The following is a 27,306-nucleotide window of genomic DNA, read 5'->3' on the forward strand; positions in this document are numbered from 1 at the left end:
TGTAAACAAATGCATCTGTGTGAAAAGAAAGTGGTCAAGCCTCAGTTTTATGTCAGGTCCTAGAAGAGGCCTCCCCTGGTGCCGGCTCCCTGGTCTGAATCATCATCGCAAAAGCCTTATTTGTCCTTGGTGGTACCTGGCCTCACGGTGCACAGAGGCCTATGTTTCGTGTGGGATTAGCTGTCTGCCCTCCACTCTCCTGACTAAACTTTAAGTTCCACGAGGCAGGAACTGGGTTGATCTTGAATCACCAACAGCGACAGCACACTGAAGGTACTCAGCACATTATTTGCTCTGAGTGAATACTCACATGAACAAGAAAGGTCTGAAAAGTCTAGCACCATCCAAGTAAGGATTAACAGCTGGTTAAAATATTCTATAAACAGGTTTTCGGTGAGTGAAGTGCTAAGTGAATGTGGACACAATCTAATAAGACTGAAAGCTGAGAAGGGATTGGTGGGCAAGTAACATCTCCATTCCCAGCTTCCTGGGCTGCACACTGGCCCATTCCCAAAGTTGGTATTTGGGCGCCCAAACAGAGAAAAAGGACATTAAGAGAAACAAAAGCCCTAGGAAATAAAGACTATACACTTTATCCCTGATCAGGCTCAAAACATACTTTTTTTGTTCAGAGACATTAATTATGATGTGACCTTTGAATAAACGTCATTTACACTCTACCCATCGAACAATGGGCAAGAAAACTAGCCCCGAAGAAAGCTGGTTAACTTTTTCAGGCCACTAGCACCACCTCATATTGCTCTGGTGTTGTAAAAATTGTATCCTACTGCATGAAACAGTCGTGGAGGCAAGAAAAAGAAATGGAGATAGCTGAAAAATTACAGCAAGACATTATTATGGTGCCACAAATGTTTTCCTTGCATATAACTTAATTAAGTCTATAAGTACACTTTTCCTCAAGTCTTTGAAGCAGATTTACATTTCAGCAGTCTTTACCATATGCCTGGTAATATGTGTATATGCATGTGTATGTGCAAATGTTTATTTTTATTTTAGAATGTTTTGTAACAAAACAGCGCTGGTCCATGGCACACTGTCAAAGCATAGAACATCTCTGTTATTTAGTCCATTTCAGGCCTGCTATTAGATAGGCTTTATTAGAAACACTGTTAGGAGCAATTTTAAGTACAAATTAAAGTTGTATCTCAGAAAGAGAAGTTAAATACTCTTCAATATATATCTGCAGTGATTTGATAGCAGAGATAAGTTTAGGTCCTGCATAACAATCTCCTTTAGTTCCTTTCTTGAATGAACATCTCATTAGAGGGTGGTGCTGTTTTTTCAACACAGAGCAATCTCTAACACCTCCTACTACCTCAAACCACATCTTCTGCTGTTCCCTTGTTGTAAGACTGGAGCCAGAAGTTTGCTTGTAAATTCTTAAACAAAAAAATGGCTATGGTACAGGGAGAGATAATGTATGTAGAAATATTAATGAAATCAACAATTCAGTTTTCTTTTTTCTCATATTTAAGTAGAAAGGAGGGTTTTGATAATAGTTTCCTACAGGACTTATTGGATAGAGATAATGTGACTAGTAACTTAAAATAAATATCTCAATCATTCTTTATAATTCAGAAATCAGCAAGATGGAAATTTTAAACCTATAATATGGTCTTTTAGTAGTCTTTAATAAGTTATTATTCTTAATTATTATCTTAAGGTTTTAAAGATATTTTCAACCTCTGAAATCTTCCCCTCTGAGTCAATAAACAAATGTTTTTGAAAAGTTATAGCTGGGGTTCTACCTGTTAACTTGAGAGTATCACTGATTCAAAAACACTTTTTCTATGATTAAAACAAAACACCAGAGTAGATCATGGGACCGCCCCCCCCCCGCCCCCCAATGTTGGCTGCCTTCTGAGACTCAAAGCAAATAACACAAAGATATCAGAATTAAGGAGCTGCACTCTCTCTTCCATTAGTTCTGCTTAATCCATATTAGAAGCATTTTTCATTTCATCTCGGTTGTTGAAAAAGCGAAACATATGTCTACAAAGGAGGTAACAGCGAATATTGCCCTTTCTTCCTCTGAAAAGGAAAATGCTGGTTATACTAGAGCTCCACATGAATTTTACAAACATTTACTGGAACTACCAAGTCTTCAAACCTTCAGCTCTATCTGCTTAAACCAGCGAATGGATAATTAATAGCAGCCTCCTTTTGGGGTTTTGACTAGATTGCCAGATTCTGCAGTCAGGGTCTTCTTCCCTCCAACTTGCTTTTCCTGAGCTGTGCTCTTCAATACATTGTCTTGCAAAAATTAGCGCATTAATTAAGCCTGCTTGGCAAGTAATTGCATGTTAAGATTTTTTTTTTTTTTAAAGATCTTTTGATTCCTTATATGAATGTAAAATAAAGGTTACGACAGTGCCATTCTTCTTCTTTTTTAATGGCACAGAATTAATTTCTTTAGTAGGAAAATAAAGGCCTAGCTCTACAGACAGAAGAATATTAAGGCTAAAAAAATTCCCTTATATGCACATTTCCATTTTTGTTTTTTAAAATATCGTATGAAATCAACACTTAATATCAAGATTATGAGCAGGCTTGTGCAGGATATAATTTTTCTATCTCAACTGATTCTAATGTAGGCACACATTAATCTAAGAGTAGCATTCCAAATATTCACATGCACTAACATTTCTACAACTTTTCTGTTAATTTCTGACAAGCAGATTGAAACAAGGCCTGGCTGATGATATGCTAAACTGTGCCCAGAGTGTAATATTTATATTTTCAAGATAGGCAGTTTTGAAATAAGATGTTTCAGACACAATAGCCGATGAAAGATTTAGGCCAAAGGCCAAACTTATCATATACTCCATGGCTGCTATTAGTTCCCATGTAAATGGACAGTTAACTCATTTTAAAGATCTTCTATAAGCGCACAATGGATTAGACATTTAAACAAAGTCATTGCGTGAAGGAGTTTGGACCCAGTAACACAATCACATGCTTCGTATAGAGACGCTTCTTTACATCAGTGGTTTCATTACCAGCAATCAACTTATGTATGATGCATATAAACTTTACTCATTTTGTTACTACTACAAAGAAAACCCTTTCATGGATAAATTATGAAGAAAAAGTCTTATAAAACAAATAAATAAGCAAGCATTAAAATAGAATTAATTATCAAAAAACCCCAAAAAAACAAAAAAAACAAAAAACCAGAGCCACTTACAGGGCTTGATGGAGTCTTTGGCCAGCCTGGGCTGCTAATGCTATCACTTTCATCTCCATGAAATGAGGAGATGCTAGCAGAGCTGGGGGACATTGGGGAAGGGACTGGCAGGTTGCCGGGGGTTGGGGGCTGAGAAATACCCTGAGAGCTGTAGCTATCCTGTGGTAGAGGAATAAAAAAAAAAAAAAAAAAGACAAAGGTAGGGCAAACTTTATTTAAAATAACAAAAAGCACATCCAGTTTAACAGACTAATTTTTATATATAATATATATATATATATAAAGACATGTACAAACAAACACACAAAACCACACACATGTAAAAGTATTAAAACAACATTCTTAATTAGTATAACTTGGTAAGTTTGCTGGATGCTGGATAGGACCACTGAGCCACCATGCTTACTTCAAGCTTACATGGAATGCTAAGCATGGGTTACCCCTTATGAAAGAAAGAAAGGAAAAAAAAAAAAAAAGCTGTTCACCTTATTTATCAAATAAGGTAGGAAAGCAAAATATTAAGTATGTTGTTGTTGCTAAGGCGGCCAAAACAGGAAGCTACAAACTGAAGGCAGAGAAAATGGCTTCAAGTACCAACCAGGCAAGATCCCTTCCTTCTCCCCACCCCCGAAGCATTTCTCTGGGTGGGTCCTGTCCCTCCACCCCTCTCCCCCAGCCACGAGTTAAATGCCGTAAGAACTAGTAACTTTCAGATCCACACCATGAGGGGGGCGGGGAAAGAAGACTGCAAACGTTTCGCACAAGATGGAGGCATGCGGAAGAGAAGAGACCAAATGAAAAAAAGTGAGGAGAGAGCCACACGGCAGCTGCAGCGAGCAGACCCCACACCGCGTGCAGAGGAGAGAGGAATACCTTCGACTTGCTCTCCGGCTGTGCGGTGCCTTCTTCTTTACCATCTGCTTTGAGAGGCAGGGGCAGTTTGGATTCACCAGGAGACATCATATCTGCAAGACCCATAGATGCTAATCGAAAACAGGAGAAAAGAGTTTGGGATTATACATGATGTGTCAGGCTGTGCTCCCGCTAACACAAGCTACTGAGTGATGGGGCACCCGAATTTCCCTCCAAGGAAGGAAAGAAAAAAGGAAAAAGCAACTGTAACTCAGAGAATACTCATTTCTGAAATCTAAGTAGCATGACGTTCTGGCAATCCTTTTTTATCTTAGGGGGAAAAAAAGCAATCATTTACTCAAGACCTAAGCCACTGAAAGTCAACTTTTATCAATATTATTTTTTCAAAATTATTACAGCTTTAATGGAGTAGGTGCAAGCAGAAATCTGCCCAATGTCTAAATTGCTCATGGGGGATTCAAAGGCTGGATACGTCTATTTTCACTGGTTGACTAGAGGATTTACTGCTTTCTTAACTTCCTAAATTCACATAATCCATAGTTTGTAAAATCATTGACCACTTTATATTGTTTCATTTGAGAATCGCATCTATTACATATGGCATAGGCTACAATAACGGAAGGTGGTTGTAACAGATGACTTCAAAAACAATAATCAAAAGTAATTTTTGAAGGAGAGGATTTCTAATTATTTTGCAACGGGGCTGGTTTCTTTTCATTCTGGTGCAATGCACACATGGATCAGTCCTCAGCCTCAGCTCAAATGCCCAGGTTAGACACCCACACCAGCTCAAGTCAACCCTACAGTCCCAGGCAAAACTCATTTCCTAGCTCCTGGCTCAGAAATTCAATCAAGTTCATTTAGGCTTTAGAATGAAAGGTTCACCAAAGAACAACGGATTTACACGCATTTATTGCAAACACTACTAGATATTTTCAAGTCAAAAATAGGGATGTAGATTTCCTTTTAAAGGAAGAACAAGGCTACAGTAGGGAATCAGTGCAGATATCCGGGGAATAACAGCTGAATTTCTCCAGAACCCCACTGTGCAAACCATCTGCACAGCACTGGGCTGTGAGTGTCACACCACACAGCTGTGTGAGGAGGCAGAGTGAGGAGAGGTGGAAGGAGAAAAGGGAGAGGGGAGAGAATCATGAGCCTTGGAAATGAGTGAAAAACCGAAAACATTCCCCTTTCAAAATAAAATAAACCTTGAGGTTTTATGAACAGGACCCATTTTACATTCTGCAAATCAACGTGCTGGCCTAACCATGGCAGTGCACATGCAGCATAATGTGCAAAAAAAAAAAAAAAAAGCTTTAAAAAAAGGCTCCACAGATTGCCCACTACAAAATGATTATTGCACATATTCATGTATTACTATGTTTTAGAAAATAATTAGTTTTAATTACAGCAGTGAGAGAGTGAGCAGGGCTCTGGCGAATTAGCTGGCAAGCTTTGTGGTGCTAATTTGCTAATATCGTTAGCATCACTGCAGGTTGAGACCAGAGGTCCTGCCAAAAAAGCCTACCCAGGCACGTGCCTGTGAGTTTACATCAGCACACTCAATGATGCGCTCTGAAATGCCTGTATTTTCCATGGGCACATTGGCTTGTTTTTCAAAGCCCATTTGCAGCTCAGTCAGCCCTTGAAGTCATCACCACACACACAAATCATAATTGGGATGTTTTTCTTTTTCTTTTTTTTTTCCAAATTACTTTCAATACTTAGACTTTAAGAACTGGAACAAAAAGCTTTTTCAAGTGATGCAGCTGCAGAGAAAAATCTATTGGGATCAGCTAAAAATGCTGTTATTTTTGTGAACGTGTGAAACCTCAAAAAAGCAGCTGAGAGATATTACACCAAGAAGACAGCCTCGTGCAAAGTAGCGGATTGCTTTCGTGCAGTTTTACCCCTTGCGTCTAGCGAGATAGGAACCAGTAAATCTATACATTAAGAAACCCCCTTTGCAGAAGAAGAGATGGGGAAAGAAAGCAGGATGAGTATGGAAAGAGGGGCTTCTTTATGAAAGCCCACATGTCCTTGCTAGGTATTCCCAGAGTGGGTTCAAAGGGACGACAGCCACACAATTTCAGAGAAACTGGCAAAGCCATGGACACACGGCTTAAGTCCTGCTCCTCCTAAGGTTGTAACAGACAGTTTGGTAGCATTTATAATAGATTATGCCTGAATATTATTTTTGAAAAATAGTAATTTCTTTCTAATTCCTTCTTCATGCATGAAATGTGTTAATGTACATAAAAGGCGGGTTTTTTAGCATAAAGAACTAGGCCAATATTGTATTATGATAATTAATGACAATTTACAGTGATTTAAAAATCACACTTAGATGAATATAAGCATGTATATTGGTTTGAAATTCCCCAAACTTCTTCATTTCCTATTATATATTTTAAAATGGGCATTCGGGGGATGCAAACATGTTTCGAAAATTACATTGCTGGGACTTCCCTGGTGGCGCAGTGGTTAAGAATCCGCCTGCCAAAGCAGGGGACACGGGTTCGAGCCCTGGTCCGGGAAGATCCCACATGCTGCGGAGCAACTAAGCCCGTGCACCACAGCTACTGAGCCTGCGCTCTAGAGCCCGTGCACCACAGCTACTGAGCCTGCGCTCTAGAGCCCGTGCACAACTATGAGCCTGTGCACCACAACTACTGAAGCCCGCGCGCCTAGAGCCCGTGCTCGTGCTCCGCAACAAGAAGCCCGCGCACCGCGATGAAGAGTAGCCCCTGCTTGCTGCAACTAGAGAAAGCCCGCGCGCAGCAATGAAGACCCAACACAGCCAAAAATAAACAAACAAATAAAATTTAAAAATTACAATGCTATATTATTTTGAGAGATAAATAAGTATAGAATATAGGGTAATAGCTTTACTTACGGTGCAAGTTTTATTTTACTAAATGGATCATAAGGTCTTTCCTTACTGTGGCTTTTACTATTCCTTTTGTTAAAATGCTTCTTTTTGACTTCTTACCAGAATTCTCAATGAATACTGCAAAGAGCCATATGCTTTCCAGGGCACTGTTACTCCAGGGGCACTATTTTTTTCTTCTTTCCCAGAAGAGAAAGACCACCAATATTATAAGGATTTGTTAAATTTGTTAAATCAAGTCACTGTTCTTCCTCCTCTTGACATCAGTAATCCAGCATGTAAAGTTCAGACATAAAAAGGGGCAGTAAAGAACTTTCTGACTGCAGAAAGTGCTGTGTGAGTACTGCAAATACATTTCAACTAGTAGCCTCTGGCTTTACCACTGGAATTTAAGAGCTAGAATGACTTCTTGGAGTAAGTGCGGGTCAAGGTCCTAAGGCAGTTATTCCACCTGGATTTAATATATTCAAAAAGAACATAAAGAACATATGGTGCAAGTAAAACGGGCCTTAAACATCCATTCCTACTCTCCCAGCTTCCTTTACTTAGTCTCCCTGCAAGGCTGCAAAATCATTCCCAGAAGATGGTAAAACAGGACCGGAAACACACAAACAGATCTTTTCTGTTCATGGTAACTAACATACCATACTCCGTAAAATATCTTATTCCTTGTTTTTGAAAACACAAAGGGTCTACCTACGTGTATACATTTGTAGATAGTCACGACTATTTTTATATGTGGCAAATATATAAAGAATACTCTTAACACATACAAAGGGTACGAGAAAAGCTCAGGAGAAACACTCGTCTCTGGCTGGATCAGCAAGGCCTTGAAATTTCCCTGTGCTGACCTACCTCCAAGGGGACAGTGCGTGGCCACAGTGCCATGCGGCTGTTCATTTACTATTTGTAAGTTATTCAGGTGGAAATGCCCTATACTTTGTACAGTGACTCCTGGTGAGGCAAACTTAGAATCACAGACAGTAGATATGTTTTCTAGCATTTAGATTTCTTCTTGAAGGCGACAGTTTACATGCAGATAATTATACGACTAATGGATATTATAAAATGAAACATAACTAAGTACAATGTAACAACACAAGTATTATATAAGGGTATCTTTAACAAGGTTATACATAATTTATAATTTTCCCCATAGTAATACATAATTCTCATCTTTTAGTCTAACTACATATTTTTAAAAAGCTTCTTTAGAGGGAAACAATCCCCACTGCTCACCATCCCACTTCTCCCCACATCTGAAGTGAAGAAAGAGGCGCCACCTTCACAGTCACACTGACTCCATTTAAATAATTACTTGCTCACTGAGGCTTGTAACAATTTGTCACTACACAGGAGGACTGTTTTTGGCCCTGCACACTGCCTACAGCACAACCGTCTGAACTCAGCAAAGGGGATGCTGGAATGCCGGCTGCACAAAGCTGCTAACTGAGGTTCATAAAACCCCACTGGCCATCATTTGTATTATCTGCACTTTCTCCAAAAGTGTCCTTTGTTGGAGAAAACGCTTTGCTGTTGTCACTGGGAATTTATCTCCATGAGCCCAAACCAAGTAATCTGAGGTGGTGATGATCCACGCCATTTCTGGCCCATCTCTAGAAAAGTCAAGCGTATGCCTTCAGACCAAAACTCCTATCAGGAGCCACACTGTAACAGTCTGGGTTCCTTTGTCATTCCTGTTTCCCTCAGAGATTGTAACACAGTTATAGCAGATTCACATGTATCTATCAATAGAGACACAGTAAATGCTAAGTCATCAATATTCCTTGGAGATGCTGGATGATTACTTTCTATCAGGTAGCGTTTGACTTAATAAAGCTGGAATCAAATCACATAAATGGGTAGAGGAAAATTTGGTAAATTATTAAAAATTCAATACTTCAAAACGCACAATGCAATAAAAAAATATATATACTACTAGTAGCCCATACAAAAGACTGTGAGGATAGACGGCCCTTCACTGAACATTTCCTCTGTATGAAATAACAAATAGCTGAATTATCTGAATAATAATAATAAAAAGAAACCCTCTCTGTGAATGTCCATTAAACTGATTATTCCTCAGGAATACATACATCTTCTTAGGCAGGGTATCTATTTGTTGTTGGTTATTTTTTGTGGTTCTGGGGTCCAAAGGAAAAAAGGGAAAAATGAATATTGCTAATAGTGGGTGAAAATTTATTGTGTAGTTTCAATGCTCTGAAGTAATTTTATTTCAGCAAGTCAGACAAAACACATCATGTCATAACCCCAATACACCATTACCTTGGACAGTGCTGGGAAGGGAAGGGGAAGCTTCTAGCTAATAGTTCAAGCTTTTTATCTTTCATTTCAAATGTAAAAACATCCACCTCGGGGCTTCCCTGGTGGCGCAATGGTTGGGAGTCCATCTGCCAATGCAGGGGACGCCGGTTCGAGCCCTGGTCTGGGAGGATCCCACGTGCTGCAGAGCAACTAAGCCCATGCGCCCCAGCTGCTGAGCCTGCATTCTAGAGCCCGCGAGCTACAACTGCTGAGCCCGTGAGCTACAACTGCTGGGCCCGTGTGCCACAACTGCTGAGGCCCGCGTGCCTGGAGCCCATGCTACGCAACAGGGTTGGGATGGGGGGGACGCTGCAGTGAGAAGCCCGCGCACCGCAGCTGGGAGTGGCCCCTGCTCGTCGCAGCTGGAGAAGCCCGCCCACAGCAACAAAGACCCAATGCAGCCAAAAATAAACAAAATAAATAAATTTAAAACAACAAAAACGAAAACATCCACCTGCTGGGATGGACGCCTGTTTAACATCAGGAAGGGCTGTTGGATTTATTTATTTAAAAAGCTTCATTTTCACCGGTAGTATCTATTTTTTCCTCTTCCATAAACTTTTAAAGAGAAGTAATCAGGGAATGGCACTATTAAATTAGACCCTAGAAACCAACAACCCTAGAAGCTCAGATGGGATGCAAGCCCAGCCTCTAGCTGACTGTCGTTCCTGACAAAGAAACAACAGCTCCTGGGGCGTCTTTCAAAGATGGAGAGGTCAGAAAGGCGGCGAAAGGCAGAGGAAATGAAAAAACGTAGTAAGAGGGAGCCCAGCCTCTGACTCCACAGTGTTTTTCTAACACATCATAAAGCACTGCTGGACGCACAGCTGGCTATGCAAAGCTCTGTAGTAACTAAAGGAGGGAATCCTACCCAAAACGTCGGTGCCAGAAAAAGTTAACAGGTCAGGTGAGACGCGGCATCGTTTTCTCATTTGAAGAGCAGCGCTCGGCATCACTAGATAGGGCGCTTGTAAAGGGTGGTTCGGGACCTTGGGGGCCTAAGAACGTGGAGCACTTGCCCAGTCTTAGACATTTTTGTTATTTCCACAAACTGACAGCATACTCTTACTCCACTAATCAGATGGGATTTGGTAAAAATGCAATTGTTGAGATCATGAAGTGTGCTGAAAAAGTTAAACATCATGAAAAATTTAAAACAATTCATTTAAAAATGTATAATTTCTCAAGAACGACAGTAAACAACTACTTTCATGTGTAAATTTAAAGGTGAGTTTTCCTAAATGAAAAAAAAAAACTATTTCAAACACCCCCTTGTCCTGCCCTTCAATCATTTCCTCTGAAATACGAATTTTAAATGTTTATCTCTACCACTATCAAATGGAGATAGACTTTGTCACGGAATCTTCCAATACTCCTAATAATGCCCAAAGACAAAAAGAGCTTAGTGTATATACTTTGCAAGCAATCTCCAATGACACTTGAAATATGTCCACATATTACACAAACACAGAATGAATAAAAACAATTTACATAAAATGTAATGTAATTCTCAAGTCTTAACAGATGGAGCAAGTATCCAAGCAGCAGAGAAGTAGTATTTTCCCCCTTTTCACCAAATGATCCGACTGCTCGAGTTGCTTTTACACGCTCAGTGGTACCAGCCTAAGAGGAGAAGAGGGAAGGGGGAGGACAGCCCTCAGAAGCACAGAGCCGCCAAGGTTACCTGTTGAGCTGTTCACCATATTGGGCGTCATGCTGTAGGGGGGCGCCTGGGTGTTCATCAGCCCAGAGCTGTTGCTCATGGGCTGGCTGTAGGGAGAGCTGGAAGCCATGAGTCCGCTCTGATTCACGCCGGGAAAGCCGCCTTGCCTATATGAAGAGAAAGCACACGCATACGTATCCTGACCACGCACAGTAGCAGCAGTTTACCCCGGCAGTCATTTCTCATAATGGCAGTCATTTATGCAAGGGGTTGCTCCCTTAAAGTAATTTATTTCCTGGACCAAGAGGCTGAACTCTACTGCTAAGTAATTATTTAATATACTATGTAAAAATTCCAAACAATGTAAGTTCCACAGATAATCATGTCTGGTGTTCCAGGTTATAATTTATATAGAGGACTATAAGCAGGAAAGGGGGAACTTGAAGTAAGAACAGGAATTACAAAAGCAAGCAAAATAAATTTCTAATATTTAAAAAGATCTGACTCTTTGTTAACACTACTTAATATCCTCGCATCGAAAACCAAAAGTCGAGAAACAAAAAACGAATGGGCAGTGTGAAAATGTTGTTTAAAAACTTTTTTCTTTGACCTAACTTTTCTGATGATATAATGAATCCTGGAGAAAGCATTTCCAAAGCTCCCTTCAACATTCTGCGATTAGGTACTGTTAAAAACACATCAATTTCCCTATATTAAAATTACACAGTAAACATCAGACTTCCACTTCTTTTGCACGACGTCTCCTGTGACAGAAGGGAAGGGGAGCTTTTAGACTGGCTGTACGTGTCCCAGTAGGCTCCCAGGCAGCCCTCCCCCACTGCTGTGCAGACTCATTTTTCTGGTGACTTAGTTTTGTTAGTTTTGTGCCTACGCTCTGCTCTGGGAAAGACAAACTTCTCTTCACTCTTGCAAAGAGGAAAAGGGTATTCTTTGATCTGAAGGAGACAACTGTCACATAATGTCATGTCTCTAACGGCTGGAATGAGACAGGGAAAGGTGGGGAGAAGAGGTTTAACTGTCCCAGGAAGATTACAATGCAAAAAGAAAGATGATGGCAATGCGGCAAAATCCTGAAAAGACTCCACTGTTGTCGTCAAGCTTTTCTTATGTAAATAGTATAGATTTAAAAACTCATCAAACTTTTGGCGACTAACGACTAACGTTTACTCTTAGGAGTAGAGCTGATAGGAGAGGTAAAAATCCCCAGACAGTTGATCTGCTCCAAACTAACTGCACTTACAACCCCTCCGCCTCCATTAAACTGTCATTTGGTGGCTCTTAATGCATAATAGTAAAAAAAAAAAATTTTAAGAGATTCTTTAAGAAATTAACGTAAGTCATTAAAAAAATACTATTCTTTTTGTGTAGCTATTTTCAGTGGATTTAACTTTCTGCTTGGTAGAAGAAGTTCCAACATGGTCTATCTGAAAATTCAAAGTACCGAAGATCTGAGTGGTCTTTTCTTTCTTTTAAATATTTTATCAACCATTCAGAGAAGTTCTGTACAAACGAACACTTATGATGGTTTGGAAAGAATGTTCCAGAAGTCTGAGAGGCTACTGTTGTGAGTGAAGCTCTGGGAGGGGGGGAGTCTTACTTCTGCCCTGAACCGCAGCTCACCTACCCCCCCTTCGAATAACTAACGCTGGTGGGACTAGACGGCGGTTCATTAGGGTGAGCCCAAGATCACCCAATGGCTTCCGATTAACCCCTAGGTCATCAAATACTTATAATACGCTGCCCAGCAGCTATGAACATACCCCTATACGGTTAGGGTCTTAAACATCAGCAATGTAGACTGTTGGCATTGACTTCACTATCTTAGGTTCTCTTCTGAGGAGTTTCATTCAAAAAGACGATTTAGCATTCGTGTCACTGCTTCAAAGGAGAACAAGTAGCACCTGTTGGGACTGTCCTCTTAATTTCTTTAGCTGATGAATCACATGAAGAGCATCCTTAACTCAGGAACAGGCTGTGTTTTGTGGAGACTACTTCCAAGTCAGTGACTGCTTTGACCTGTCCTTCAAGATCCAGTTTTAGGGGCAGCCTCCTCCATGAAGGCCGCCCTTATTCTCCGACCTGGAAGCTCTGCCTCCTCCAGACTCTGTGCCTATACAGCTTTTTATAGCTTTATAGCTTCTGCATTTTCCTTTGTATATTACAATAATTTATGTTCATGTTTTGGCTCTTATAGGTGTATATGCCTCCTGAGAAGTACAAATGAGCACATCACAGCTACTAAAAAGTCTTTGTTAAATGAATGAATTGATAGAGAACATTATCATTGTGAATAGGCATTTTGAAAGATGGCCCCCTTTTCAAACTTCCACCAAATTCAGTTTCACACGTGGTGAAACTAACGTGTGTATGAAACTAACAGTTCCTTAAGCACACGTGTTTATAACTAAGGTGGAAAAAGAGAATCAGAGTATAAAATCCATCAGGCAGATGGTTCCATTAAGTAACCTCAAAGGCCCAACTCTAATCTATTATTTCTCCCCCAAGTCTGCACGGTTCATCTTCAATCACCGTAAGATGATGAAAGTGCACATAACAGAGGTTTTAAAAAATACACTTAAAATAACAAAAAGTTAAAGATTTAAAGGTCCATGTGGTGGATGTCAGATGCTGGTTACAACGGTCCTCAATTAAACTATGCCTATAGTTTCAAGAGTCTGGTTGGAAAGCCAGGGCTCTTGACTCTGTCACTAGTGACACCTTCCACTGGCACTGGGATCCAGGGGGAAAATCACTCTCTTAGCCTCAGTTTTTACATCTGAACACGGAGGAACTGATAATGATAATAACATCAATAACTTATCAAGTACTTACAAATATGCGTGGCATGATTTCTAGGTACTTTACACATTTAATTTTTTAAGTTCCTGGAGGAAGGGAGGTGGCACTATGTTCACAGACAGAGAAAGAAAATAAGGATCAGAGAGACTAAATAACTTGCCTGAAGACACACAGTAAGTGGCAGAAAGAGAAGTCCCCAAGCCTGCTTTCGGCCCAGTATGCTATATACTTCCTCTCTAAGGGCCCTGTAACAACGCTAACTCTCGATGAGACAAAGCAGCCTGTTGTGCTCCTTCCTTTTGTCTACCATACTCCTCTTTTGGTGTAGAAAGTGACAAATCACAGCGGTGCTTTCCTCTGGGCTTCCTGGAGGGCTCACACAGTGAGAGGTAGTGGAAGTGGACAGACCAGCCCCCTGGACACCGGCCTTGAGGAGGGAGTTTATCCTGGGTACTACGGGCCTCTTGGGTAGTATCCAAGCAAGGAAGGAGCTGAGAGGGAAACGGGCCTTCCCAGGAGAGCAGGGCACGTGCGGCCACGAGCATAGCACTTGGCCACCTGTCTAAATGGGGGAGAGAGCCAGTCTGTCATCATCACAGAAGAAATCCTATTCATTACTGCTTTGGAAATGACTGCCAAGACTATTGGTAATTTTGAACAGGCAAAATGGGCTTGATACTAAAAAAGAGCTTTCAATGCCCTCTGTTGAATTTTGGAAATCGAGACAATTTGTTTTTTTGGAAGGACACATCAGATGGTTGCCTCTCTGACTAGGCCAAGCGCTCCAGCTCACTGTGGTGTTGCTGACAGAAGAGCACTTCCAGGGCTCACAACACAAAGCTGATTTGGTTGGGGCGACTCTACCATTACCAGGACCACAGCCGCCTCAGAGGATGCTGGTCCCTTTCCAGAAGCAGTGCTCACCGACTACCAGCTCTCTTTCTGACCACAGCAACATTTGGAATGCTCCAAATGGAATTAGGAGAGCAAAGAAACAAGTCACCAGTTTCCTGTTTTCAAAAGGAAACAAGAGCGACAAAACAAAACCAGGCAAAAATACAAACTGACATGAGGGAAAGATTTTCAATGTAAAACCCTACCAAGACGTACAACGTAAGTTGTACCTGGAAGAGCAAAGTGCCCTACCTTGATCTTTGGGTCTGTGAACTGCTGGGATGTTGTTTCTAGCGGGTCTATGGGCTCAGATGGTTTTGGTTACGAATGACCGCTCTCCTGATGGCATGGATTCCTAACCCGCAATGGCTGTGGCAATGAATGCCCAATAATGTCTGGGGGTAGGCGTGATAAACATTGGAAAATAACGTTTTGTTGCTGTTATGCTGCTGAGGCAGCTACTGCACTGTGCCCTGTGGAACCGACCGTGTTGGGCGGTGCCACAAATCACAAGGCGCTTACTACCACGCGGCCCTGTGCTGGCCGGGGGCCAGGGGCCCGGGGCACAGCCCGGCAGGACTCCCCCAGCTCAGGAGTGCCGAGGTGTGACGTAGGCGGTTGCTATGTAAACGTGCGGACTTGCAGGGTAACCAGAGGCACTTGAATTGGTCTTCAGTTGGGACTAGACTTAAGTGTTTAAGATCTGTCATTCCATGACAAAAAGCAGGTTATTCGAACGAGAATGATTCAGAAGAGGAGCTGGCAGGCGCACTTCCCTCTAGCACTCCTCGGTCTACACACAAACAAGTGGTTTCTCATAGCTCGTCCTTTTATCCACTTTGGAGATTTCTCAAACATTACACATTAATCTGCCAATAAAGGGCTGGCTTTGGGGGAAAAAACCCAGAAGCAAATACCAATTTTAAAGTGACCATTTCCAATGGTTCACCGTGAAAACAGAAAGGAGAATACAGCTTCCCACCACAGTTTGAATTTAGCAGGTAAAAATGTCAGTATGAAATCCAATACAGAGTAACCACACATGTCTAAATATCGTGTTTTTAAGTCAACTACGATAAAATTTAAAGTAAAATAAAGTCTGTATATGATTTTCGTGCTTTAAAAGAATATTTAGGTCATATTGTTTTAGCAATCACCACTACTTTTTCTCGATAGGGATAGACTGGAAAGTGTGAAGTGTTTATTTTGAAAATGAATGGATTTCTGATACAGCTCTTTGGAGGAGGGTAGGGACAGACAGAAGAAACGCTCTGGAAATAGACACCAAGTGAGTGAAGCCACTTTATATAAAGTCTAGTGGCAAAGACACACGGAGAGAAGCTCCACTCTGAAGAATCCTAGCACTGAAAATATCATTATTGAATTATGCTCAAAAGGAAGATAAAGCAGTGCATGCTTTATTGGACAACGGCATGACTGCCAAACATATGTATCTTTCTCTATACGGACTGTCACTATGGATGTAGTTTAAGTTATGAAACCAGAAAAGACTGCTCACTGACAAAATAAATGAGACTAACACTAAAACTTGGGGTACTTTCCCACTTCAGCCCAGTAGTTATCAGAACCAGGAACTTGAAACTTTGAAAAGCCCGATTCCAGCAGTTCAACCTCGGAGAGCTCCAATCGTATACATAACATTACATAGGATGCTCTATTTTAATAAACACAAATAATCGGTTTTATAAACAAATAATTTGCACGTACGTGTCCAGATCACTGGTGAAACAGACTTTCAACCTAAGTTACACAGCAGCTCTTCCAAAGCAGTACCAACAGGGACATTCAGTCAAGATTATTTAAAATCTAATATCTGAAGAATGAAAATCACTAGCTTTGCCCCCAAAACAACACAATCAAAACAGAAGTGAAAGCTGTCCGAACTGCAGCCCATTTTCGGTGTGGCTAATCCATCAGTACACCTGTGACAGCAAATGCAACTGCAGTTCTAGTGGGGAAATAACGTTATAATCTCAACAAGCCAGTTGCTTTGGCTAGAAATCAACCCTGTGAAGGTAAAGTGGCACTTATATCATTAAACCAAAGACAAAGAACAAATCCAAGTGCCAATGACTTACAAATCTGTGGATTCCTAGAAAGATGCACAGCCCACACTACTTTTTAAAAAACTGTTGCACCCCTTTCACTCGGGAAGGCGTGCTATAATAACAAAATTAGTCAGAAATACCTTCTGTGTAGCTGACAGTTACAGACATGTGTTCATGATGGGTGTGGGAGGGGAAGGGGAGGAAGGAGCCCACCGGCAGGCCCAGACAAAAGCAAACACGAGTCAAGTAACCAGAGCAGGGAGTGTCCAACTGCAACCACGCCGTGCGGATAAAGGAGAGGTGCACACACTGGGGGTGCTTATAATGAGATCAGAGAACGTTCCCTGAGGAAGGGATGCTGGCCCCTCTGAACCCCCTCCTCAGGTGAGATCTGAGGGATGGAAAGGGACTCAATCAGGTGACGAGGAGAGAAGAAGAGAGGAGAGATTAAGAGATGAGAGGGAGAGGGCGGGGGCCAGGCCACATGAGGCTTACGGTTCCCTGGGGTTTCGCCTATCCCCTAAGAGGAGCTGGCAGAGACTAGGGGTTTAAGCAGGAGAAATGGCAGAAAAGGATGTGTATTTCAAAGGCATGGTCCTCTGGCTGGGGGGCGGCGGGGAGGACACAGCAAAGGCAGGAAGGACGAACGCAGGGCAACAGGTGTGTGGCTGTCACGCGAGTCCAGATGAGAGAAGGTGGCGCGCGGAACCGGGGTGGGAGTGACGGGGAGCTGAGCGCTCCCTCAGAGGTAGACCGGCAGCACTCGGTGATGAGTCAGACATTGTGGGGTAAGAAAAGGTGGCCCGACGTCCCCTGGCTGCCCGGTTGCACAAGGGGCAGGTAAGGGGCCGCTGCTGTGCGGAAAGACCTGCAAGAGACGTGAGCTGCGCTCTGGACACGTGGGGTCTGAGCGGCCAGGAGGCCACGTCGCGGAGGCGGCTAGAGACCCAGGTCTGGGAAGCGGAGGGCGAATCCTTTCCGTCAGCCTTCCTCCCTAGGCAGGAACGCCCTTTATAATACTTCTTGGTCTGTTTTCTAAGATCTTCCCTGTGTGAACATCACCTCTTTTCAAGGCAGCCTGTTCCCTTAAGGAGAGCTGAAGTGGGTATGATGACAGCAACAAATTAGCTAGAGCAACAATTATCAGTCACTTCCCAGCTATAAATTAATAACTCCCCAAACCCTTTGGTAATTGATACGTTTAAGTTTTTTTTTTTTCTTCCTTTAAGCATGGACAAAGAGGAATGTAATAACATTCAACGTCTCTATGAAAAAGACCCTTTCAATAGAGGGGAGTAATGACTTTCTTAGCAAATCCTCCAGAACCGTCTTTAGTGAGTGTATATTTGCAGATGACTCTTCAGAGCATAGCTTCTCCCACGTGTGTCTCTGCCATGGGCCTATATAACGTGGCGCTGCCCACTGGGCCTCTCTGCGCCTAAAGCACTCTGGTTGTCTCCACCTTTCTCCAGAGAGCTGTATTTTCACCCCTGCATCTCAGTGAAGCTGTTTCCACCAAGCATGGAGGAATCCTGCATATTCCACGCTGAATTTCCTGAAACCCTGTAACATCAGAAACCTTGTTTCCCTTTCTGTTAACTATTTCCTGCAGACTCCTCAAAGGGCTCCAACCTGCTCCCAGCTCTGCTCCTGGCACTCACTCTAAAATGGCACCTGTCGTGCAATTTCAAGATTCAGTACTTCCTTTTCGCTTCAGTGCAGGTAACCCGTTTTAGTTGTTCCTAAAGCAGCTGACTGATCTTCACCTTCTCTCTCAAAGCAGCCAGGAGAACAAATAGAGCTCTAGGCTTCTGAAGCGAGACACTGCCTTGTCGGAGTGTGAAGAAAGTGCAAAAACTATCTGGCTCCTTGAATTTTGGTAATTGCTAACTAAGGATGTTCTCTTCAGCTCCAAGTTGATTTTGGTTTGTTAAACCCATTGTTCTGTTCTTATGAACTGTTTATGGCAATCCTACGAAAATGAACTAAAAAACTCCCTTTTGAAGATGCTACATTCAGAGGTTTTGACATCAGCACTTCCTTCAAGGGCAGGGCGTTAGGAAAGCCACAGGGCCAACACCGGGCCCCAAACCTGTCTTTTCCCTGCAAGAGGTGAGCCCGGCACTTTGGTGGGTGGGTGCTGGCACCCGTGGCTTCCGACTGGCCTCTAACAAGACGCAACTGGCACAGTTCCCTTGTCTGGTAAAAATGAGATCTGTTGAACCTTGTGAAAGAGAAACTAGTTGCCTCTGATGTCCCCCTTAGAAAGAAAAAAGTGCCCCTTTCTAACTGCATTACATTAAAGATCTTTAAGAAAGTTTATCTTGAGATCATAATGCCATTAAGACCTCGAATGATTTACAAAGAAGGCTATTCCTAGAAGTTCCCACCTTTGCACCAGGACACTCCCTTCCTGGGTACAAGCCGTTAAGGGAGAGCGAATTGACACGGGGGTGGGTCTCCTTGGAGGTCTGGACACCTGGGACTCAGGCAGCAAATGGGCGTGGCAGCTACCGAGGAGCCAGGTAGCAGGTAGCAACGAGCTGACCCCAGTGCTGCTTTAGGAGGGGACAACCGAGAGGGCACAGGTCTCACATGCATTCAGACTTCTTGTACCTTAATGGACCAGGCTGTCGGCTAAAAAAATAAAATGGAATTTGGGTCCTGAGATCCGCATCTCATACACTTTACCACAGCAACATTCTGTCAGACCCTCTAACAAGGAATGCACTTGTCCAGGGCCGCAGTGCCAGGAAATATATCAATATGGTTATTTCCAACTTACGAAAAAAATCCTCCTAAAATTCTTACAGATTTTCTGAGCTAAAGGTGGCCTTGGGCCACAAAGTTACTTAATTTATTTCAGCAAAACACCGTTCAAAATTAGGGTAAAAAATGTTGCAAGAAAGGCCTGATAGCTGAGAGAACTATAGTTCTTTACGTCCATGCCAGGTGCTCTGGCCCGAGAAGCTGGAGGGGCAGGACCCGGCAAGTTTGTACCGGTAGGTATTTAACAATCAAAGGCAATCCAGTAAGAGTTAACTTTTAAAGCAAGGGACGAAACCTTGTGGTTTGGCTTTGTTTTTTAATCCACGTGATGGAAATGGAGTTCAAAATAAGAATGAAGGTCAAGATTAGAAGAGCCTCAGGGAGTTGCTGCCACAGGCTTAACGCTACCAGCTAAGAGGCCCTCTGGGCAGTCGGACAATGCAGCCCCCCACCTATGATCTTCACTCGGTCACCCATGACACCTCCCCAACCCCAGACTGGGATAGACCAAGACCCGGATCACAGCCTCTTCATCGCTTACAAACTCTTCTTGTTGCCTTCGGCCCCAAACCCTGATGAGGTTATGAGATTTCAGACTGAGAACAACTTGACACTTCCTGGTTTCAACCTTTCAGGCTGGGGCTGAGGCCAATGGTATTACCTGAGACAAATGTGATCTCAGCACTCCTACCTTTAACAACTCCGAACAGCTGGGATTGGCTGGGCTGTGTTGCTGATTTTTTTCCAGTGACGGGTGGACTGTAATGCTGATTCTAGATGTGATATTCCCAGTTTGTCCGGTGTGAACATGTGGTATGTGGGGGAAGAGATGTTAGTGGGCCCATGAGGTTAGAAAGGAAGACAAGTGGCCTGGATGAGTAAACCTGGGCACACACTCCACTGATGGAGGACTGGCCCGGTTAATCAGAGCCCCAACCCGATACACACATCATTGAGAGCTCCCTTAGACGTAAGGACAGCACCCAGCTGTGAGAGGTGCAGACTGGGACGTGGATAGAAGACATTCTGAATTAAGAAGGCAGTTCTAGGAATGGAGGGGAACTTGGAATATCTCAGAGTATCAGGAAGATACTGATATCTGAGAGGATGCTCAGAGGTAGAAAGTGAGACAAAAGATCGCCAAAGCCTGAGTCACGGTGTCAGTTCTGTTTAAACATCAGTTCCTTCTAATTCTATCCAGTGTCCCCAGCTCTAGTCCAGTATTTTCTTCAGTCAGCGTCTATCAGGTACAAAGCACGGGCTCTCCGAGCTTGGGCTTTCCTGCCTCTTCCCTCTGTGTTTTTCACTAGTGCGCCTCAGCGGCAGGAACCCCTAATGCAATCCCCGGATCTGTGCTGGTCTTCTGCACCAGGATCACCCAGCAGGTTTATAAAAATTACAGGCTCACGAGCCTCACCTGGCGTGCGGCTGGGGTGAGGGTGTGTGTGTATATTTAAAAATCTCTCTAGATAACAACCAGTGGTTTAAGGAACTTCACAGACTCGAGTCCATTAAAGGTTTGCTGTACGTTTCATACTTCGATTCCTTGGATCTCATTAAACTTTAAAAAAAAAAATCTCTCTTGGTATTTTAAAAATTAGTGTTTTACTACTTTTTGATTGGAAGACTAATAAATGTACTTTATGGCTGCCATAATAATTCTGGAACTCTGAAAGATGTGATTGAAATCATAATCTTAAAATACCAACACAGCAATATGCATTCCAATTCTAAATTTTGAAGGCAAAAAAGGAGCTAAAAATTAAAGCATAGTGTTTAGATGTTAAAACGAAGGCTAACATTTAATTGTAAAAATTAAAACTCTATTTAAGCCTTTGAAATCTTTTCGCTTTGTCTTTCAATAACATGACTTCTCAAATCATAGCTACTATTTTAATACCTAATTGTCCAAAATCCAAAGGGCTAAATTCTTAGTTAACACAGATCACTCACAGCTCTTTAAGCCCATGGACCCACTATAACTGAGGTTGCACACACATGCGCCCCTTCTCTTTGATGTGTTAATGCACTATCTCCATTATTTTGTTTCCACATCAGTGCCTCCTAGCCCATCAGCAGACTGAGTCATACTGGCTTCAGAGGAAAAAAAAAAAAAAAGTGCCTTGCTGGCAAATAGCAACAGGCGAAATGAATTATAAACACCCCCCCCCCACACACACTAAAGAAGAGTTGCTGGAAGCTGGGGCGGGGGGCGGGGGACGATGGTGCATATAAGACACAGGTATAAGCGTCTACGCAGGCCCAATCCACCAGGGTCTGTACGTGCAGCTAGCTGTTCCCAAGCAGAGGAACCACTGCTCAGACTCTCACAAAACATTCAGCCACGTCAACATCAATTGTTAGACGCTACTGATCAAGCTACCTTATGGTTAAGACTTCATGAAACTTATTCACCCTGTTAAAGAGTGGCTAAGATTGGAAAATAATATTAATTAAAATCCTTAATCTCCTACTTTACTAGGAAAACAAAAATATTTAAAAGCTAATTTCAGTTATCCTAGCTTTTGGTATGACTTAAGAATTAAGATGTACGTCTCCAGACTCAGGGTTGTGACATTCAGTATAAAAATTCCCTCCTCGGCAGGAGAAATGAGACTTTTCAAATTGACTCGTTTTTGCTCTTTCTTTTTTTTTTTTTTTAAAAACCTAAGAAGTCTGAGAGTCTTCCTCTGTCTGATATTAAGTTGGTTCAGTGGGGCGTCTTTAAAGGGACAGAAGAGGATGACACATATTGCTTGTATCAGCATCACGTAGGTGTATGCATGTATCTGGGTAAAAATGCCGACTTCTGTTTCTCCTCTTGCACGACTCAGAATCCTTATTTTAACAGCTACACTCCAGTCTCAAGAATGCAAGATGTTAAAGCGCCATTGGTGGGCAATCGAAGGGTGAAAAGGACAGAAATTCAAACCCAACTGTGTGTCATCAAGTAAACTGTCACTTCACTTCATAAGGTGTGTGCTTCCAGAAACAAATGACTCACGGTGTGCAGGCAGTCTGAGTGGAAGCAGCAAAGCGCTCCCTTCCTTTCAGATACAACAAAGGCTGAGCAAAGAAAAACAATTCAGACTTCGATGCAAGAAATAGGATCTCCAATGAGACACTGATTAATGTTTGCTTTCTACTAGTTATCAATAGATTTGCCTTTAGACATAAGGGAGAAGTAAAATTAAGAGATTTTTTTAAAAAAGAAAATCTACAGAGACAGCACTAAGTGGAAGGAAGAGCCACAGGCCTAGGAGACAGGGCCCTGGGGTCGACTTTGCCCCGCCTGTAACTAACTAAGTAACCCATGGCAGGTAACTTTGTAGATCTTGGTTTCCTTCATCATAGAATTGAGGGGTACAGACTGGATGCCATCTAAAATCTTTCCAGCTCTAAAATTCTATTATTGTACAACTGAAAGTCTATATCCTCTTGGAACCTATCCTGGTGAAAATATTATCCTAAAGATCTGTGCCAGGACTTTGACACAAACCATCTCAAGTCACCGAAGACTTGATTAAAGTTGAGATATAGGAGGTGCTGGGGATGGCTGACTTCAAGGAATCAAAATCTACCATGGCTTAAAGGTCTAGGGCTTGCCAGGCCTTCTGTAAGTTCACTGAAGTCATGCATCACCCTGGGAGCTCATTTCCAAGAAAAAAAAAAAATCTGGATAACGCTGAAATATCCAAAGCCACAGATCAGCTACACTGGGCAGAGATGTCAACTGTCGGACGGTACCAGGTGGGTGCCGCCTAGAATGAAAGAATGAATGCAAAACACTCTAAATGACGTGTGTGTGTGTTAAGCATAGAGGTCAATCATTCAAAACATATGAAGGATTACGTTATAGCCTGGGATTCATGGAAATGCTTCTTTAGAAGCAGTAGGCCGAAGTCTTTCCTAAACTTCTGGCCAACCTTGGCTCGTCTGTACTTTGACAGTGTCTCAGCGTCCCTCCGACATGACGCTCCAGAACTGGACTGACGATGAACGTCATCCGCCAGCCCCGACTAGGCTTTTAGTAAGACAACTAGTATTTCCCACTCTCTGTTTCTCGTTACTTCAAAAGACTAGAACATGATCTAGAAATGCTTTAAAACTGAACACAGAAAGGTATCTTCTGAGTAAAAAAGTATATCAAATGTGTATGGGGGGAGGTCCTGGACAGATATTACATATAAATTGCTAACTTCAAATTATCGTATAGTATTACTCAGCTAATCTAGTACCGGAACAGTACGATTCATCACGTTCTATTGTAGATTGTCTGAAAATCAAAATGAGGGAGTCCTTTACTCAAAAGGTGACAAAGAAAAAACAATTCATCCACATGTTCCTTAACTTATGCACTGCAGCAGCTCTGCTCTCACAATGTCACTCTTAAAAAAGGAATCAGTAAAACAGCTTCTAACAAGTTTAATCTGTGTGTTTTTTCCTCTATATTATTTTACATCCAACTAGCTGAAAAAGCCTGAAGCATAATTGCCATAATCCTTCATTTCTGCAGTTAGCTTTCTGTCTCTAATGGCGCGCGCACACACACACACACACTCACTCACTCACTCACTCCCTTCATCACTAATTTGTCTTTTTTAGATTCTTTCTTAGGCTCTAGGCCCGTTGGGATTCTGACTTGAGAAAGAAGTCATTATAACCAACTCTGAATATTGTGTTTCTGAAAGGCTTGGGCCACTTCTTCCTGACAGTCTGCCATTTAGTGGACTGGCTTTTCAAGTTGCCAGCCTAACTTTACCCTGACAGAGCTATCAGTGGGGAAAGAAAACAAGAACAAAAGCAAAAACACAAGTCTGCTGCAGTGAGCTGCTAAGTATAAAGGAAAAACATGTTGAAAATCAAGTTTCCTAACCCATAGCACTGCAACATGTACTTTACATGTTTTCTCCCATTCAAGCTTCTACTTAAAAAAAAAAAAAGGGGGCACAACAGGTTACGTATATTGCAAAGTGCAAAGGAAGGAAGATTTAAAATAGAAATAAAACCTTTTCTTTCTTTTTTAGAAAGGATAGTGTAAACGCAAACGGCAAAATTCAGAGCTAACACAGATGGGGCTGCAAAGATGAGCCTTTGCCAACTGTGCTTCATATGATTTACAAAGAATCCCTCCAACATCTTCCTTCTTCTTAGTTTTAATTAAGGAAGAGGTGTTGTATTCTAAGGAAGCTCTCTGGATGCTGCTGGCTGAAATGCAGATTTGATCTTCCCGTGCTGGTTAGCTAACATTGATTTTCTGCCCCAGTGAAAGACATTTTACTCTGATGCATGCCATTTAAATTCATTTTACACAGCTGCTTAATGTGGCTTGGCAAGGCACAGCCAAACTAGCTTTGTGGGTCTAAATAGGACTCCTGAGTTGGTAGAGGACAGATCCCATGGATTAGCAGCTGATGATAAATGCTCTTCTCCCCCCACCGTTATCTTCCTACTAACTCAGGAAGTGACCTTGAGAGTAGCACAAGAAAGGAAAAGAGAGGAAAGACGATTTCTCCAAAATAAGTCTGTTTACCTCATTGTATGCTTAGTTCACTTTTAGGATTATGTTTACAGAATTCTTTATTTGTTGGTCCACATTTAGGGCCATGTTTACAGGACTTAGAACTCTCAATTGCAAAATTATCATTTGCTCTTGTTGCCTAAATAAATGTATATTGAATATAAAGCTATAAAAAAGCCCTCCGTGTCATGCATTCATAACAAGTAGTGAAAACACAGTTCTGTAAGTTTAGTCTTTAAACAAAGCTAGTTGGTAGTTTCCGGTTTTATTTTACAAAATTGTTGTATCTTTCTGCTGAAACTAACCCCTTAACACTCTTCAATCTACATGAGATAATCTTATTATTACTATATGCTAAATGATATCGGTAAAAATAATAATATACTTTAAGAGTATTTACTAACCTAAAGACAGTGACAGCCTGATATTATAGTTTTGTAGTAGGAAAGAAGAGAGATGCTTTTTGTTGCTGTATGTAATTCCTGTGTCGAAATTGATAATAATATGGCAACACTGTTTAGAAAAAAAAATTCTGTGTTGCATTATTTGGTTGTATTCTCCTGGTGACTTTAATATTCTAAACCTCCTTGGGAGAAGGAAATAATAGAAATCGTTGGCGCAGATGTCTGCTCAGTGATGATGGCACAAGGCCCCTCGCAAGTCCTATTAAGAACCTAAGCCCTGCCTCCTGCAGTGGGGCTCCATGGGGCCACCGCACTCTGAATTCAGGGCGAGTGTGGAAGCAGGTCCCTGTAGTGGCAGGAATGACAATAACACAGTCATGATAACAGTGCTACACAAGTCCTAGACGACACAACGACAACAGTGGGGGACATGACGCCGGAGTAGGTGACTTCATTACTTTTACGTAGATAAAAGTTTTTGTTTCCCTCTCAGGCACGAAGGAAAGAAGCCATGCCGAAGCCATGCAAAGACAGGATCTGGGGGACGGCATGCAGGTCTCCACCAAACTACCACAGTACTGCTGGTGAGAATGAAAAACGGAACAGAACAAAACAAACAAAAAACCCAAAACAAACAAAAATAAACAAAAGACAGCCCCCTCTGAGATGGATTTCCTATTAGGTCTTTCACTCTCTTACTTTGGGTGTTCCTTTCGCAGCCAGATGGCATGTTCATTAACAGTTTAAAAAAATGCCCAGGACCCGCAGCAAGTCAGGGCATGTTGCTACCTACCCGTACTGGTCAGGCTGGTTCATCATGGGAGCCTGAGAGTTGCCATAGTTGGGGTGCTGGGAAGAAAACATGGGGCGTCCGCCAGCCCCAGACTGGCTGGGATAAGCAGGCGACCTAATGTATGGTGGCCTAAAGTAGAACAGAAGAACAACTTCTTTGGATTTTTTCCGTAGACAAGTAGGAATCCCCCTGTCCATTATGTCATTTCCACACATAGGTGTGGAGGTTACAGAATGTGGCATAAGATACTCTGTACCATGCAGCTACCTGGCAGTGGAGCTGGAGAACAATCCTTCAAAAGAGGGTGGGGGACGGGGCAAAGGAGAGAGAGGAGTAAGATTCTCAGATCCAATCTCAGTTTTACAGTTCTGAAGCATAGCTTTGACTTTGGTAAAAGCCAAAAAATAAACAGTCTCCATTCAAACTCCTGGAGAGCTCTGATGGGTGGAATGTGAAGGTGAGGCTTTGGAATGGTCTACCGATTAGAAATAAATGAAAATGCATGGATGTATACTTATACAGTAACTTATATAAAATTCTATATAAACTGATTCAGAAAGGGAGCACAGCAAGGCTTTTTAATCAAACAATTATGCCTTAATCTCTACAGTTATCTTCTTCCCAGATCACTACCCAAGGCTTCATGTCAAATGCAATCAAGTACTTACTCCTTAAAAAGGAAATAACTTGTGCTTTTTGAGTTGTGACAATGGACAATTCATTTAAACCTAAATTAGAACTTCAACTGGACCAGCCAAACCAGTCCTCACGGACAGGTTTATTAAAACATTCTCTCTACAGCCTGCATAGGTTCAGTTCAGAGGTATAGCGCTGGGGTTCAGAAGATCCTAAGTAATTGTAACGCGGAGGAGAGGGTGGGGGGTGGGGCGGAGGGAGAGGGAGAGAGGGGGAGAGAGAATATGACTGACTTTCATTTTATTATGTGGAGCAAACAGTGAGACTGGAAGGGTCCCTAACATTCCCGAATAGCAACTTCAGAGGAAAAGCAACAAAGGGATACATTTAAACACACACACACACACACACACACACACACACACACACACACACACA

At 42.1% G+C, this 27,306-nt stretch overlaps 1 protein-coding gene across 8 annotated transcripts in view; it reads right to left on the reverse strand.

Annotated features, from left to right (window-relative positions):
- ARID1B (AT-rich interaction domain 1B) overlaps positions 1–27,306 on the reverse strand; it is a 412,304-nt gene that overhangs the window by 31,385 nt on the left and 353,613 nt on the right. For 3 of the 8 annotated variants that reach the window (XM_027082651.1, XM_027082627.1, XM_027082623.1), the window contains 4 exons: positions 26,233–26,361; positions 10,984–11,129; positions 4,082–4,191; positions 3,209–3,367 (listed from right to left, as the gene is read on the reverse strand). In XM_027082651.1, coding sequence (XP_026938452.1) covers positions 3,209–3,367; positions 4,082–4,191; positions 10,984–11,129; positions 26,233–26,361 — 544 coding nt within the window. The remainder of the gene's footprint in view (positions 1–3,208; positions 3,368–4,081; positions 4,192–10,983; positions 11,130–26,232; positions 26,362–27,306) is intronic. The other 5 variants (XM_027082631.1, XM_027082640.1, XM_027082624.1 and 2 more) reach the window with 4 other exon arrangements.

The sequence above is a fragment of the Aethalodelphis obliquidens genome, unplaced genomic scaffold, assembly GCF_003676395.1.
Source record: "Aethalodelphis obliquidens isolate GAN/ISIS:26980383/991018 unplaced genomic scaffold, ASM367639v1 scaffold3, whole genome shotgun sequence".
Classification (NCBI taxonomy): domain Eukaryota; kingdom Metazoa; phylum Chordata; class Mammalia; order Artiodactyla; family Delphinidae; genus Aethalodelphis; species Aethalodelphis obliquidens.